This window comes from Ranitomeya variabilis, chromosome 2, assembly GCF_051348905.1.
Source record: "Ranitomeya variabilis isolate aRanVar5 chromosome 2, aRanVar5.hap1, whole genome shotgun sequence".
Classification (NCBI taxonomy): domain Eukaryota; kingdom Metazoa; phylum Chordata; class Amphibia; order Anura; family Dendrobatidae; genus Ranitomeya; species Ranitomeya variabilis.
In genome coordinates, this window is record NC_135233.1 from 277,819,774 (window position 1) to 277,831,785 (window position 12,012).

At 47.8% G+C, this 12,012-nt stretch overlaps 1 protein-coding gene across 4 annotated transcripts in view; it reads right to left on the minus strand.

Moving 5' to 3' along the window:
- Nucleotides 1–12,012, minus strand: part of ZMYM3 (zinc finger MYM-type containing 3) — a 92,137-nt gene that overhangs the window by 2,089 nt on the left and 78,036 nt on the right. For all 4 annotated transcript variants that reach the window (XM_077285008.1, XM_077285007.1, XM_077285009.1 and 1 more), the window contains exons 18-24: nt 11,334–11,480; nt 11,138–11,238; nt 10,871–11,045; nt 10,224–10,375; nt 9,098–9,212; nt 8,719–8,973; nt 6,418–6,535 (exon numbers count right to left, since the gene is read on the minus strand). In XM_077285008.1, coding sequence (XP_077141123.1) covers nt 6,418–6,535; nt 8,719–8,973; nt 9,098–9,212; nt 10,224–10,375; nt 10,871–11,045; nt 11,138–11,238; nt 11,334–11,480 — 1,063 coding nt within the window. The remainder of the gene's footprint in view (nt 1–6,417; nt 6,536–8,718; nt 8,974–9,097; nt 9,213–10,223; nt 10,376–10,870; nt 11,046–11,137; nt 11,239–11,333; nt 11,481–12,012) is intronic.

The window sequence follows — 12,012 nt, forward strand, 5'->3', positions numbered from 1 at the left end:
CGTCCTAAAGCAGTCCCTGGGTGGGAAGCAATGGACGAATATTGTGCAGACAGGCCCGTACACTTAGGGCACCGCCGCCTGCAGGACACGTCTACCCAGGCTCGCGTCCGCTGAGGACTGGGTATGAACCCTGTAGTGTTTAGTAAACGTGTGTAAGCTAGTCCAAGTGGCCGCCTTACACACTTGTTGTGCCGAAGCCTGGTGCCGAATGGCCCAGGAGGCCCCTACCGCCCGTGTAGAGTGTGCCGTAATGCCGGCTGGAAGAGGAGAATTCTTAAGGCGATACGCCTCTTGTATGGTGGATTTGATCCACCTGGCAAGAGTAGCTTTGGAAGCTGGCATACCCTTGTGGCCGCCTTCCGGAAGGAGGAAAAGGGAATCAGACCTCCGGAAGGACGCAGTCCTAGACACGTATATACGCAAAGCCCTGACAAGGTCAAGCGTATGCAGAGCCTTCTCCACTCTATGAACCGGAACCGGACAAAGGGATGGTAGTGAAATTTCCTCATTGAGGTGGAAGTCGGACACAACCTTCGGGAGGAAGGATGGGACCGTACGATGAACTACCTTGTCCTGGTGAAATGCCAGGAAAGGCCGTCTGCAGGAAAGTGCTGTCAGTTCAGACACCCTGCGTAGCGAGGTGATTGCCACCAGGAAAACCACCTTCTGGGAAAGAAGGCGGAGCGGGACCTCCTTAAGAGGTTCGAAGGGTGGTTCCTGCAATGCTGTCAGGACCAGGTTGAGGTCCCACGTTTCTAGTGGTCGTCTGTAGGGGGGGAACCAATCGGGAAACCCCCTGAAGGAAAGTCCTTACTTGCGGCTTGGTAGCAATGCGCCTTTGGAAAAGCACTGAGAGGGCTGACACCTGGCTCTTAAGCGAGCCCAAGGACAGCCTGGCCTCCAGACCCGATTGGAGAAAACCAAGTACTTTGGGTATGGAATAAGGGAGTGGGATCTGGCCACGAGATTCGCACCAGGTAAAGAAAGCTTTCCAGGTACGGTAATAAATCTTGGCAGAGGCTGGTTTCCGTGCTCTGATCATGGTTCCAATGACATCTGCCGAGAGCCCTGCCTGGGTTAGAACCCAGGTCTCAAGGGCCACGCCGTCAAATTGAGAGCCCCTGAGTTCTGGTGGTAGAACGGCCCTTGTGATAGAAGATCGTGGCGGTCGGGGAGACGCCAAGGGGCGTCTGCTGTGAGTTGTACGATGTCGGCGTACCATGTGCGTCTGGGCCAGTCTGGTGCAATGAGGATGGTTGGAACTCCCTCTTGTTTGATCTTCCTCACCACTCTGGATATCAGGGGGAGAGGTGGAAAAATGTACAGAAGCTGGAACTGGGTCCAGTCCTGAACCAGAGCGTCTGCTCCGAGCGACCGCGGATCGTGTGTTCTGGCAATGAAGTTGGAGACCTTGGCATTGAAATGGGATGCCATTAGGTCCACATCCGGGGTCCCCCAGCGGAGACAGATCTGTTGAAAAATTTCGGGATGGAGAGACCACTCTCCCGAGTCTATTCCTTGTCGGCTGAGGAAGTCTGCTTCCCAGTTGTCCACACCCGGAATGTGGACCGCCGAAAGAACCGACCCTGTGTCCTCCGCCCAGCGGAGGATATGTGACACTTCCCGCATCGCCTGGGTACTGCGGGTCCCCCCTTGATGATTCACATATGCCACAGCCGTGGCATTGTCCGACTGTATCCTGATGTGAGAGGCTGCCAGTAAGTGATGGAAGGCCCTCAATGCCAGTAGGATGGCACGAATTTCCAGGATGTTGATGGGCATGGTCGCTTCCGCTGGGGACCATTTGCCCTGTGCCCTGTGGTGTAGGTGCACCGCACCCCAACCCGTCAGGCTCGCGTCGGTGGTCAGGACCTTCCATTGACCTGAGAGAAAGGATTTCCCCTTTGCTAGCGAGGTTGGCTTGAGCCACCAGTGCAGGGACCTCCTGGTTGACGACGTTAGCTGGAACTCCCTGTCGAGAGAAAAGGGCTTCCGGTCCCAGGACTTGAGAATGGCTAGTTGGAGAGGTCTGAGGTGAAACTGGGCAAATGGGACAGCTTCTATTGCCGCTGCCATCTTGCCGAGAACTCTCATGGCAAACCGGAGAGATCGAGGGGGTTTGCGGAGGAGGGTGCGAACTGCTAGTCGGAGAGCCAGTGCCTTGTCCTTGGGAAGGAGCACTAGACCCCTGGAGGTGTTGAATAACATTCCCAGGAAGGTCAGGGACTGACTCGGGGTTGGTGATGACTTTTGTAGGTTGATTAACCAGCCCATGCGACTGAGAGTATCGGTTGTGATTGAGTCGCTGAGCTCGCAGTCCTTGAAGGTGGGAGCCTTGATGAGTAGATCGTCCAGGTATGGAACGACTACTATGCCTCTGGAGTGCAGGACGTCCATGGTGGCTGCCATGACCTTGGTGAACACTCTGGGAGCTGTGGCGAGTCCAAAGGGGAGAGCCACGAATTGGTAGTGGTCCTGGCCTATTGCGAACCTGAGAAACCTCTGATGGGCAGGTGCAATGGGTATATGCAGGTATGCGTCTTGTATGTCTATGGAGGCGAGATATTCTCCCTTCTCCATGGACGCAATGATGGACCGAAGGGACTCCATGCGGAAATGACGGACCCGTACATATTTGTTGAGCTGTTTTAGGTCTAGTATGAGCCGTACACTGCCTCCTTTCTTGGGAACTACGAACAGATTGGAGTAGAACCCTCGGAAACGGTCGGTCGTGGGTACCGGTACTATGACTCCTGATTGACAAAGCGAGGAGACCGCTTGGTGGTAGGCTCGAGCCTTGGCTGGCGGTTTTGGGGGGACAGAGAGGAAGAACCGGTCCGGTGGGTTGGAGGTGAAGTCTATTTTGTATCCGGAAGACACTAGTTCCGTGACCCACCTGTCTTCTGTAATAGGCAGCCAGACTTGATGAAAGAGCAAAAGTCGGCCGCCTACTGGTGTGGTGTCTTCCGGAGTCCGTGAGTCATGAGGAGGAGAAGGTCTGAGATTTTCCTCCTCTGGGCTTAGACTGGCCTGCTTTTGACTGCCAGGTCTTGTCCGACCTTTGCGTCGATCGTGAGTTGTCCCTGCGTGGGGAACGGTTACGATTTTGTACTGGACGCGAGACGGACCAGCCGGAGGAATTCCGAAAGGATCGGAATCGAGTTTGGTTACGCTTCTTGTAAGTGCGTTTAGGTTTCAGTTGGGGAAGAGAAGTACTCTTACCCCCTGTGGCGTTGGATATCATAGTGTCCAACTGTTCACCGAAAAGTCTCCCACTGAGGTAGGGGAGGTGCGTGAGGGACTTCTTTGAGGCTGCGTCCGCTTTCCATTCCCGCAGCCAGAGGATACGCCGAATTGTGATGGCGTTTGATGCTATCCCCGCGACTCCCCTTGCTGAATCCAGAGCTGCATGGAGCATGTAATCTGCTACAACAGCAATTTGAACCGCTTGGTCCGACAGTTCAGGAGCGGATGCTTGGAAGGCTTGTAAATTGTTTGCCCAGGCCAGGCTGGCCTTGGCAGCCCAAACTGAGGCGAACGCGGGAGCCAGGGATGCCCCTGCAGCCTCGAAAATTGAACGAGCCATGCGTTCTACCTGCCGGTCTGCTGCGTCCCTTAGGGTTGAGCTATCTGGCAGTGAAAGGAGGGTCTGTGCTGCTAGCCTGGAGACTGGGGGATCCACTTCAGGTGGATCTGTCCATTCCTTGGTGTCCTTCTGTGGGAAGGGGTACCTCGCCTCCAGATATTTGCGATTAGCGAATTTTTTCTCAGGCTGTGAGAGCTGTTTTTTAAGGATCGCCTTAAACTCTGGGTGGTTAGAAAAAACCTTAGGCGGCTTCAGAGGTCCTTCAAAGGAAATCTGATGTTCTGGGGCCTCTGGTGGCGGATCAGAAATGTCCAGCACCCGATGGATGGACGATATTATGTCCTCAACTAGCGCTGTATTGCTAGGAGGGATTGGGATCAGGGACCCCTCAGTTTCTCTGTCTGAGTCAGAGTCGCAGATGCCTTCCGAATTCTGTGTATCACTGAGGCGTCCCCTGCTGGGTGAGCTGGGGAGGAGGCCTTCTCTGGTTGGGGATTGCGGAGATCTGCATTGTCTGTCCCTGGAATGGGACGGTCTAGATGACCTGGAGCAACGGTGTCTCTCCCTAGAGGGGGATGACCGTGTGCTATGGGATGACGCAGATGGACTTGATCTATGGATCCGCTTGCGTCCTGACCTAGACGTGGATGTGCCAGGGGCATCTTGTTCCTGAGTCAAGCTCTCCCGTTGTTGGGTAACGGTCATAGCCGGGGCATGACCCTGCAGAGCCTGAAGCAATGTGGAAGTTAGGTTATCTATAGACTGCGTCATAGATTGCGATAACTGAGTAGCCCATTCCGGTGTGGCATTAGACACCGAGGCATTGGCAGGGGCTTCTTGAGGCTGTGACACAGTAGTTTGTATACAGTTCTGACAATGCGGGTACGTGCTGCTACTGGGGAGAGCGGTCCCGCAGGCTGTGCAGAATGCATAATAGCAGTTCTGCCTGGTTCTCTTAGACCTTGAGCCCGGCATAGTGCACAGAGTGCAGAAGTGCTGCCAGCAGATGGACCTTACAGGGGTAGAGAACCTACAGGGGAGCCTTATAGGTAATATGGATTCACAGCTGAGTAAAGATAACCCAGCTGTGATCTTACCCCACCAGTGTACCCCTAGGTCCAGCGCCGAAAATCCACAGTCCTGTGCCCCCCGGAGACTGGCTGCCTGGTCCTGCAGACCGGGAGATGCAGGGTTAATCTGCAGCCGAAAATGGCTGCAGAGACAGAGGAGAGAGGAGGAGAAGGGGGCGGAGAGCTGGAAAAAGGCGGCAAGGCTATAAAAAACCCGCCCTTTCTGTCTCGATCCGCCCCTTGTATGACACTGTAGAGTGTCATATTTGTCATCCGGGGGGCGGGCCGGGGGGCGGAGAGGAGGCTGCTGCTTCAGCTAGGCCGAAGCCGGGGCCTAAATTAGATGCCTGAGGCCCAGAAGGGCTCCAGGCCGGCGCAAAAGTCCGGGAGGGGGTCGGATCTGAACCGGACCCCTCCGGATTTGAAGGCAGGATGGCGGTGGGGCTATAAGCGGAAGGGGGAGCCCGGCTGGGGTCCCCCTGTGGCAGTATAGAGCTGGTGCTGCCGCAGAGACAGGGACGCAGGGAACCCTGTGTCTGTATGTGCCATGCCTGCCTGCACTCCCCCCGGCCCCAACAGGAGCCCGCAGCTGGGCTGGGGTCCCTGGATGCAGGCGCAGTGTGCTGGCCCATTGCTGGGAGCTGTAGGATGCTGCCTGTACAGGCCTTACCTGAGGTGTCTCAACCTAATACCCCCAGAGGGGGATAGGGAGGGTGCTTTTGTCACACACCTTCAGGGGCCTTTATCCTCGCCTCGACCTCAACCCAGAAACCAAAAGGAATTGGGGAAGGAGGGGGGTCTCGACTTCGAACCAACACCCGAGAGGTTGGGGAAGGAGCAGCATGGGGAATAGCCATCTCAACTTCAACTGGGCACCCCATAATAGGGGGCCGAGGAAGGAGCCATGCCGGGGGTCTCACAGGAGACCCTCTTTTCTTCATCTGTAATCCCGTCGGAAAACGGGAAACGGAGTAAAACGGAGTAAAAATCTTTAGGTGTGCCTCCTTTGCGACACTAAGCAAAAACTGGAGAAGGCTGATGCCGTCCAGGGGTGTATACTGCACAGGAGGAGCCACAGTTAATCTTTTTCAGATTATGCATAGTGTCGCCTCCTAGTGGACAGCAGCATAACACCCATGGTCCTGTGTCCCCCAATGAGGCGACAGAGTAAAGAGAAGCATTTCCTGGGTAGAAAGGCAAAATGAGCAATTGTAAGTACACAGTGCTATATAATATGATGTTGGCAATATATTACTAAGATAAAAACCTTGATGGGAGGAGGAGTGCTTCTTTAAATAAAATGAAGTGCAACAACAACAAAAAAACAACATGGACATACATATACAGTAGTTTGACCAAAATACATAGCTTTCCAATATCTCTGAGGCTGGAAATGAGATTTCCCCATCATATCCTAATGATATGCCATAACAATACATGTTGTAACATGAGTGACAGTGGTTTATTCTCTGGAGTCCATTACGACTGAGAAAATTAAGGACCAAGGAAGGGTATAGGACATTTTTTCTTGACAACCTGTTCCAGCTGTCTAGGGGGAAAGGCAACAAAATGCAAAACATGCAAATGTAAGAGCCACAGAACTAGCAATGGTGGGGAATGGCTTTAAAAGGAGGCTTCAAAGTAGACTCCGTAGACCAGAGTAGTTTTTGTAGCATAGCCATAAAAGTCCATATAAAAGCTACATTTATCAGGTGCGGATTTGCCAGTGTGTTATAGACCATTTGTGTTCAGAAGTCATACCATTTAGAAAGGTAAAACTCATAAAACTTGACAGGGCACCGGAGAGGGTTCATCTTATTCTCATGCTGCTCCAATAATGGTTGCTGATCATCGTCACGTTTTCGCTTACCTAAACTTTCTTGGGGGCAGAGGAACAAAGATAAGTCATTCACGTGGTGCCACCAGCTTGGAAGAAGCAGGGATGATGGCAAATATAAATAACATAATTCAATTTGTTCATACAATGCAAATATACAGTCCTGTGCAAAAGTTCTAGGCGAGTGTGAAAAAATGCTGCAGAGTAAGAACGCTTTCAGAAATAGAAGTGCTATTACTTTATTGTTGTCAAGCAAAATTCAAATAGAATGAACAAAACAGAAATGTAGGTGGGATCAATAGTTGGTGTGATCAGCTTTGGTCTTCATAACACCATCAGTTCTTCTAGGTACATTTACACACAGTTTTTGAAGGAACTTAGCAGAAAGGTTGTCCCAAACATCTTGGAGAACTAAACACAGATCTTGCATCTCTATCTCTCATGTAATCCCACACAGACTGGACGATAAGATCAGACCTATGTGGAGACGTATCATCACTATGAGGGCTCCTCGTTCTCCTTTATGCTGAATATAGTTCTTAATGACACTGGCTGTATGTTTGGGGGCCATTGTCCTGTTGTAGGATAAATTTGGAGCCAATCAGAAGCCTCCCTTTTGGTTTTGTATGACGGATTAAGTATTTACTTGTATATCTTGGCAATGAGGACATCAATAATCATTACCAAATTCCCACTTCCATTTGCCGAAATGCAGCCTAAAGCTTGCAAGGAACCTCCCCCATGCTTCATGGTTACCAGCAGACCCTCACTACTGTACTACCTTCCAGCTCTTCACCAAACAACCTGCCTTCTGGTGCAGACAAATATTTTACATTTTGACTCCTTAGTTCAGAGCACATGCTGCCAATTTTCTGCTCCCCAGTTCTTATGTTTTAAGTGTATAGCAGGTTTTTTTTGGCCATGTTACCATGTTGAAAGTATGGTCTTGTTTCCGTGAAGACCACTTCTGCCCCAAACTTCTCCAAATAGTAGATGGGTGCAGCTGGGTCCCAGTAGTTACTGCCAGTTCTGAGCTGATGGCACTGATGGACATCTTCTAATTTCAAAAGAGAAGTAACCATGGCTAAGCCTTGCTGTAGAATCTGTGGCATGAAATGGTCTTCCACAACCTCACTTAAATTGTAGCAGACTTTCTCGGTTCCTCACCCAGTTTAAAGCCTCCTACACAGCCATTTCGGCCAATCAGTTAATGAATTCAACCTACATATGAAAATGATCATTATCACTTGCTTGGTATATTCGGTTACGCCTATAACTAATAATGATAATTTTATTTCTATAGCAACAACATATTCTGCAGCACTTTACACTTAAGCAGGGACATGTACAGACAATAAAGACATTACAGAGTAACAGTTCACCAGTTACAAGAGGAGTGAGGGTCCTGCTCTCAAGTAACGGTAATCAATCTACAAGAAAATGGGGAGGGGGGCACAATAGGTATAAAGTGCTCGTCCTGTACGGTCCAGCCATCATTATAATAAATAGGGGTTATGGTATAACGCTGCGTGATCCAGTCACCAGCCAGGATCTGTCTAGGTACAGTTACCAAGTGCTACTGGCTGCATGGAGGACGAGGAGACAGATGAAGAGGAGGGACCAGATCCGAAGGAACATTTACAAAGAGGGAACAGGGAAGAGTTAGGTTAGTAAGTAGTGATGAGCGAATATACTTGTTACTAGAGATTTCCCGAGCACGCTCGGGTGTCCTCCGAGTGTTTTTTAGTGCTCGGAGATTTAGTTTTCATTGCCGGGAAATCTCGAGTAAAGAGTATATTCGCTCATCACTATTAGTAAGGTGATAGGGATAGGTCTGTCTAAAGAGATGTGTTTTTCAAGCATGACTGACTATAACCCTACAAACTCTCTGACTTTGTCCAAACAGTACCAAGAAGTGAGGCAGTGTTGAAGACAAAGGGCAGTCTCATCAAATATTCATTTAATCTAGATTTTTCTTTCATTCGCTCAATTTGCATTTTGTTAATTGCTAAAATAAACTATTAGCTCTCCTATTTTTGAAAATATTTTGACTTTGCAGCATTTTTTTTCACACCTGCCTAACACAATTGCACTGTATATGGTATATATAAAACAAACACACAGACACCCAGACACGCACGCCCCCAGACACACAAACTATTAAAATAAAAAATATATCCACCAGCCTATGTAATAATTGTGAAGCCCAGATGAACCCAACATACCTCTGCCCTTCTTCTGTTTTGTAGGAGGATAGTATCGGATGCTCACTACTTTGGCAGGTCCTCTGCTGGTTGTGCACTTGCGGGAATGTCTAACAAGATTGGTAAAGGACAGCTGCATATGCTCCTCTGCGGTACGCAGGCCAAAGAATTTGGTATTAAAAAACATGAGTGTGTTCAGGAGGACGTAGGGGGAGTACACACCCAGCTGTTTACAGTCCCACAGATGTTCTTCTTCCACTCGAGAGAATATCAACCCTGAAATTGGCCACATGTCAGGTATAAGCCTCCGATCTGTATAACCCAGCACAGATTTTATCTGACTCCCCCTCCCTGAAACTACACACAAGCTGTGTGCCAGGTCTTAAGCCCCATTACTTACTATTGGGTGTCAGCTTGTGATGCCACGAAGTCAAAATCTTATTTAGTTCTTGAACGAAGGTCAGGTAATAAAGGTCAGTGAAAATGTTCACCATCCGGTTATTTTCAAGGAGGTACTGCAGAAAAAAAAATTTATTTTTTAATATCAAATTATTCAATCACAGTTAGGTTATGCATGTGCCAAAAGCTTCATAATTCTTATGGTCTCTTGATGTTCAGTGAGAACAAAAATATACAAAACAGTATACTTCGTTATTGGCCGGATGTCGGTGTGTCAGGATTTGTCTGAGTGTGTACACATCCACCGCATTCTCGGTGTTTAAACTGATGATAATCTCCATCATCGTAAAGAAATCTGTGCAATCAGACAGATTATTCTTCAATTTGTCACAATGAAAAATCTCCGGTCGACAAGTTATCAATTGGAAGAGATTGATTCCTATTGTAACACTGCTGCGACTAAACACCCTGGGCCTGATAGCTTTCACACCAGAGTTTGGGCATAAAGACATTTAAAAGTCATAAAATTAAGGCGCAGCTCAAAGTTGTGCCAATATTTTGCAACTTTTGACAATTTCACATCAGCTTTTCCCAGCTTCGCCAAAATGGGCAGAACATTTTTATTAGTGATGAGCGAATATACTCGTTACTCGAGATTTCTCGAGCATGCTCGGGGGTCCTCCGAGTATTTTTTAGTGCTCGGAGATTTCGTTTTTCTTGCTGCAGCTGAATGATTTACATCTGTTAGCCAGCATAAGTACATGTGGAGGTTGCCTGGTTGCTAGGGAATCCCCACATGTACTTATGCTGGCTAGTAGCTGCAAATCATTCAGCTGCGGCAAGAAAACTAAATCTCCGAGCACTAAAAAATACTCGGAGGTCACCAGAGCGTGCTCGAGAAATCTCGAGTAACGAGTATATTTGCTCATCACTAATTTTTATATGTCCTCTATTAAGTAGGGGTTGTCCAAAATAAGAACTTTTTGACACTTTTGACACAAGTGTGGGGCCTACTGTACTGTAGACATTTTCAAATATATTTCCATCACTTACTCCAAATGTTGATTGTTGGCCCAGCATGAAAATTAAATAATAAATTAGCTAAAAAATAATAAGCAAAACCTCACCTGTTGGATTCCCAGGCACAAGTAGTAGATGCTGTCTGGCTCATACCGTTCACCATTTGGTCGTGTTATCTCTTTCACAAACTGCGCTAAACCATAGTTAAGTTCTGCTGCTGTACAGGCTAAAATGTCCTCCTTTATGCGCATAGGTTTAGCTACACAAAAGAAATATAAAATACAATACATAAAAACGCCAGGGCTAAGCAAAATCAATCAATACTTGGCTATCACATTTTACTTGCATTCAGCGGTCGCTAATAAATGCATGAAGCTAGTCTGTCGCTCACTGCATTTAGCTAGCCCTTGTGGAACTTGCAGTCACATACCACTCCTGCCATGTAAGAAAAAGCATACAGCAAACGATGGGACAACAACTGCTGTGTGCATCAATCTCTGATACCATGAAGCTAGGAGCATGTGAATACATCTAGGAAGGTGGGTGAGTGGAGTGGCTTGGACTTACTGTGATTATAGAAGGAAAAGAAACAGGGAACTTGCTGGTTAAAAGAGGATATGACACTATTGTAACCTTGAGGGATTGGGGATAATGCCTTCCACGGCAATGCAAAAAACAAGGGGTGAATAAACATTTTCTGGGTTTAATCTAAACAGAATAAATTATTATAATATGAAGATTATTTTCTACTTACGGCCAAAACGTATCTCCTCTCCTTTGCTGGGCTCACCCCCTTCATACTTTCGTTGCACCCAACTTTTCCAAGCATTTACGCCATAACTAAAACTGAGGTTTGTGCTGCTTCGCTGGCTGAGTATGGAGTCCCGAGAGCTGCTCTCTTTCTCTGATAAGAGCATGCGCTTTGGACCCTAGATAGAGCGATGTGTAAATGAGTAATTATTTTACATATGTAAGTTACCAAATCACAGGACAATCCGTTTTTCTTTTAAATAAAAGGCACCTTTCTTATAACTCGAGAAGCATCTTGTTCTGAAGAGTCGTCAGAGCCCACTAAACCGCAATCCAGCAGGAAATCCACACTCTGATTTATATCTGCAGGATCTGCACAGGAGCCGAACAGAAAGAAAGCAAAGAATTTATATAAAAACCTAACAGTGTGCAATAACCTACTAATACCAATAGTAAGGAAAAATTACTTTTTGGGAAGTCAGCCTCCAAGTCCTGCCCAGGTTCTTGTAGGACATTCGCCATTTTGACAGCCATTGCCAGTACATCATCTCGTGTGGGCCCAAAGATATCGCAGTCTTCCAAAAGACCCTCAGCGCTCTGGTCACTAGAGAGCTCTGTAGAAGACCATAGCTATGTTAAGTAGGTGACAGTTTTCTCTACACAGTACCAATTAAAAATGTGGACACACCTGTTCATGTAACGGTTTACCTTGTTCACATTGGAATGTGCACATTGTAAATTCAGACTGAAAGCAGCAAAACCACAAAAGAGCACATATAGGCAGGAACAAGGTATAGAGAGACACATGTGAAACAAACCAGAATGTATGTTAAGTATTAGATTCCTCAGAGTTTCCCTATTTTACACTTTATTCACCCTTGGCATTCTGTCCAGCAGCTTCAATCCAGTAGTCACCTGGAATTGCTCTCAAAGAACAGGTATGGACCGGCCTTTGGTAGAGTGTTTGCAACCATCAGGTGTGTTCTGCAGAGTCAGTGTCGGTACACAGTCAAATACAGTGCTGAGCCTCATTACACGACTGTTTGAAACAAAAATATCGCAAAAAACATTCAACTGAGAAAAGAGAAAGGACAGTCCATCATTACTTTAACATATGAAGTTCCGTCAATCCGGAAAATTGCTAAA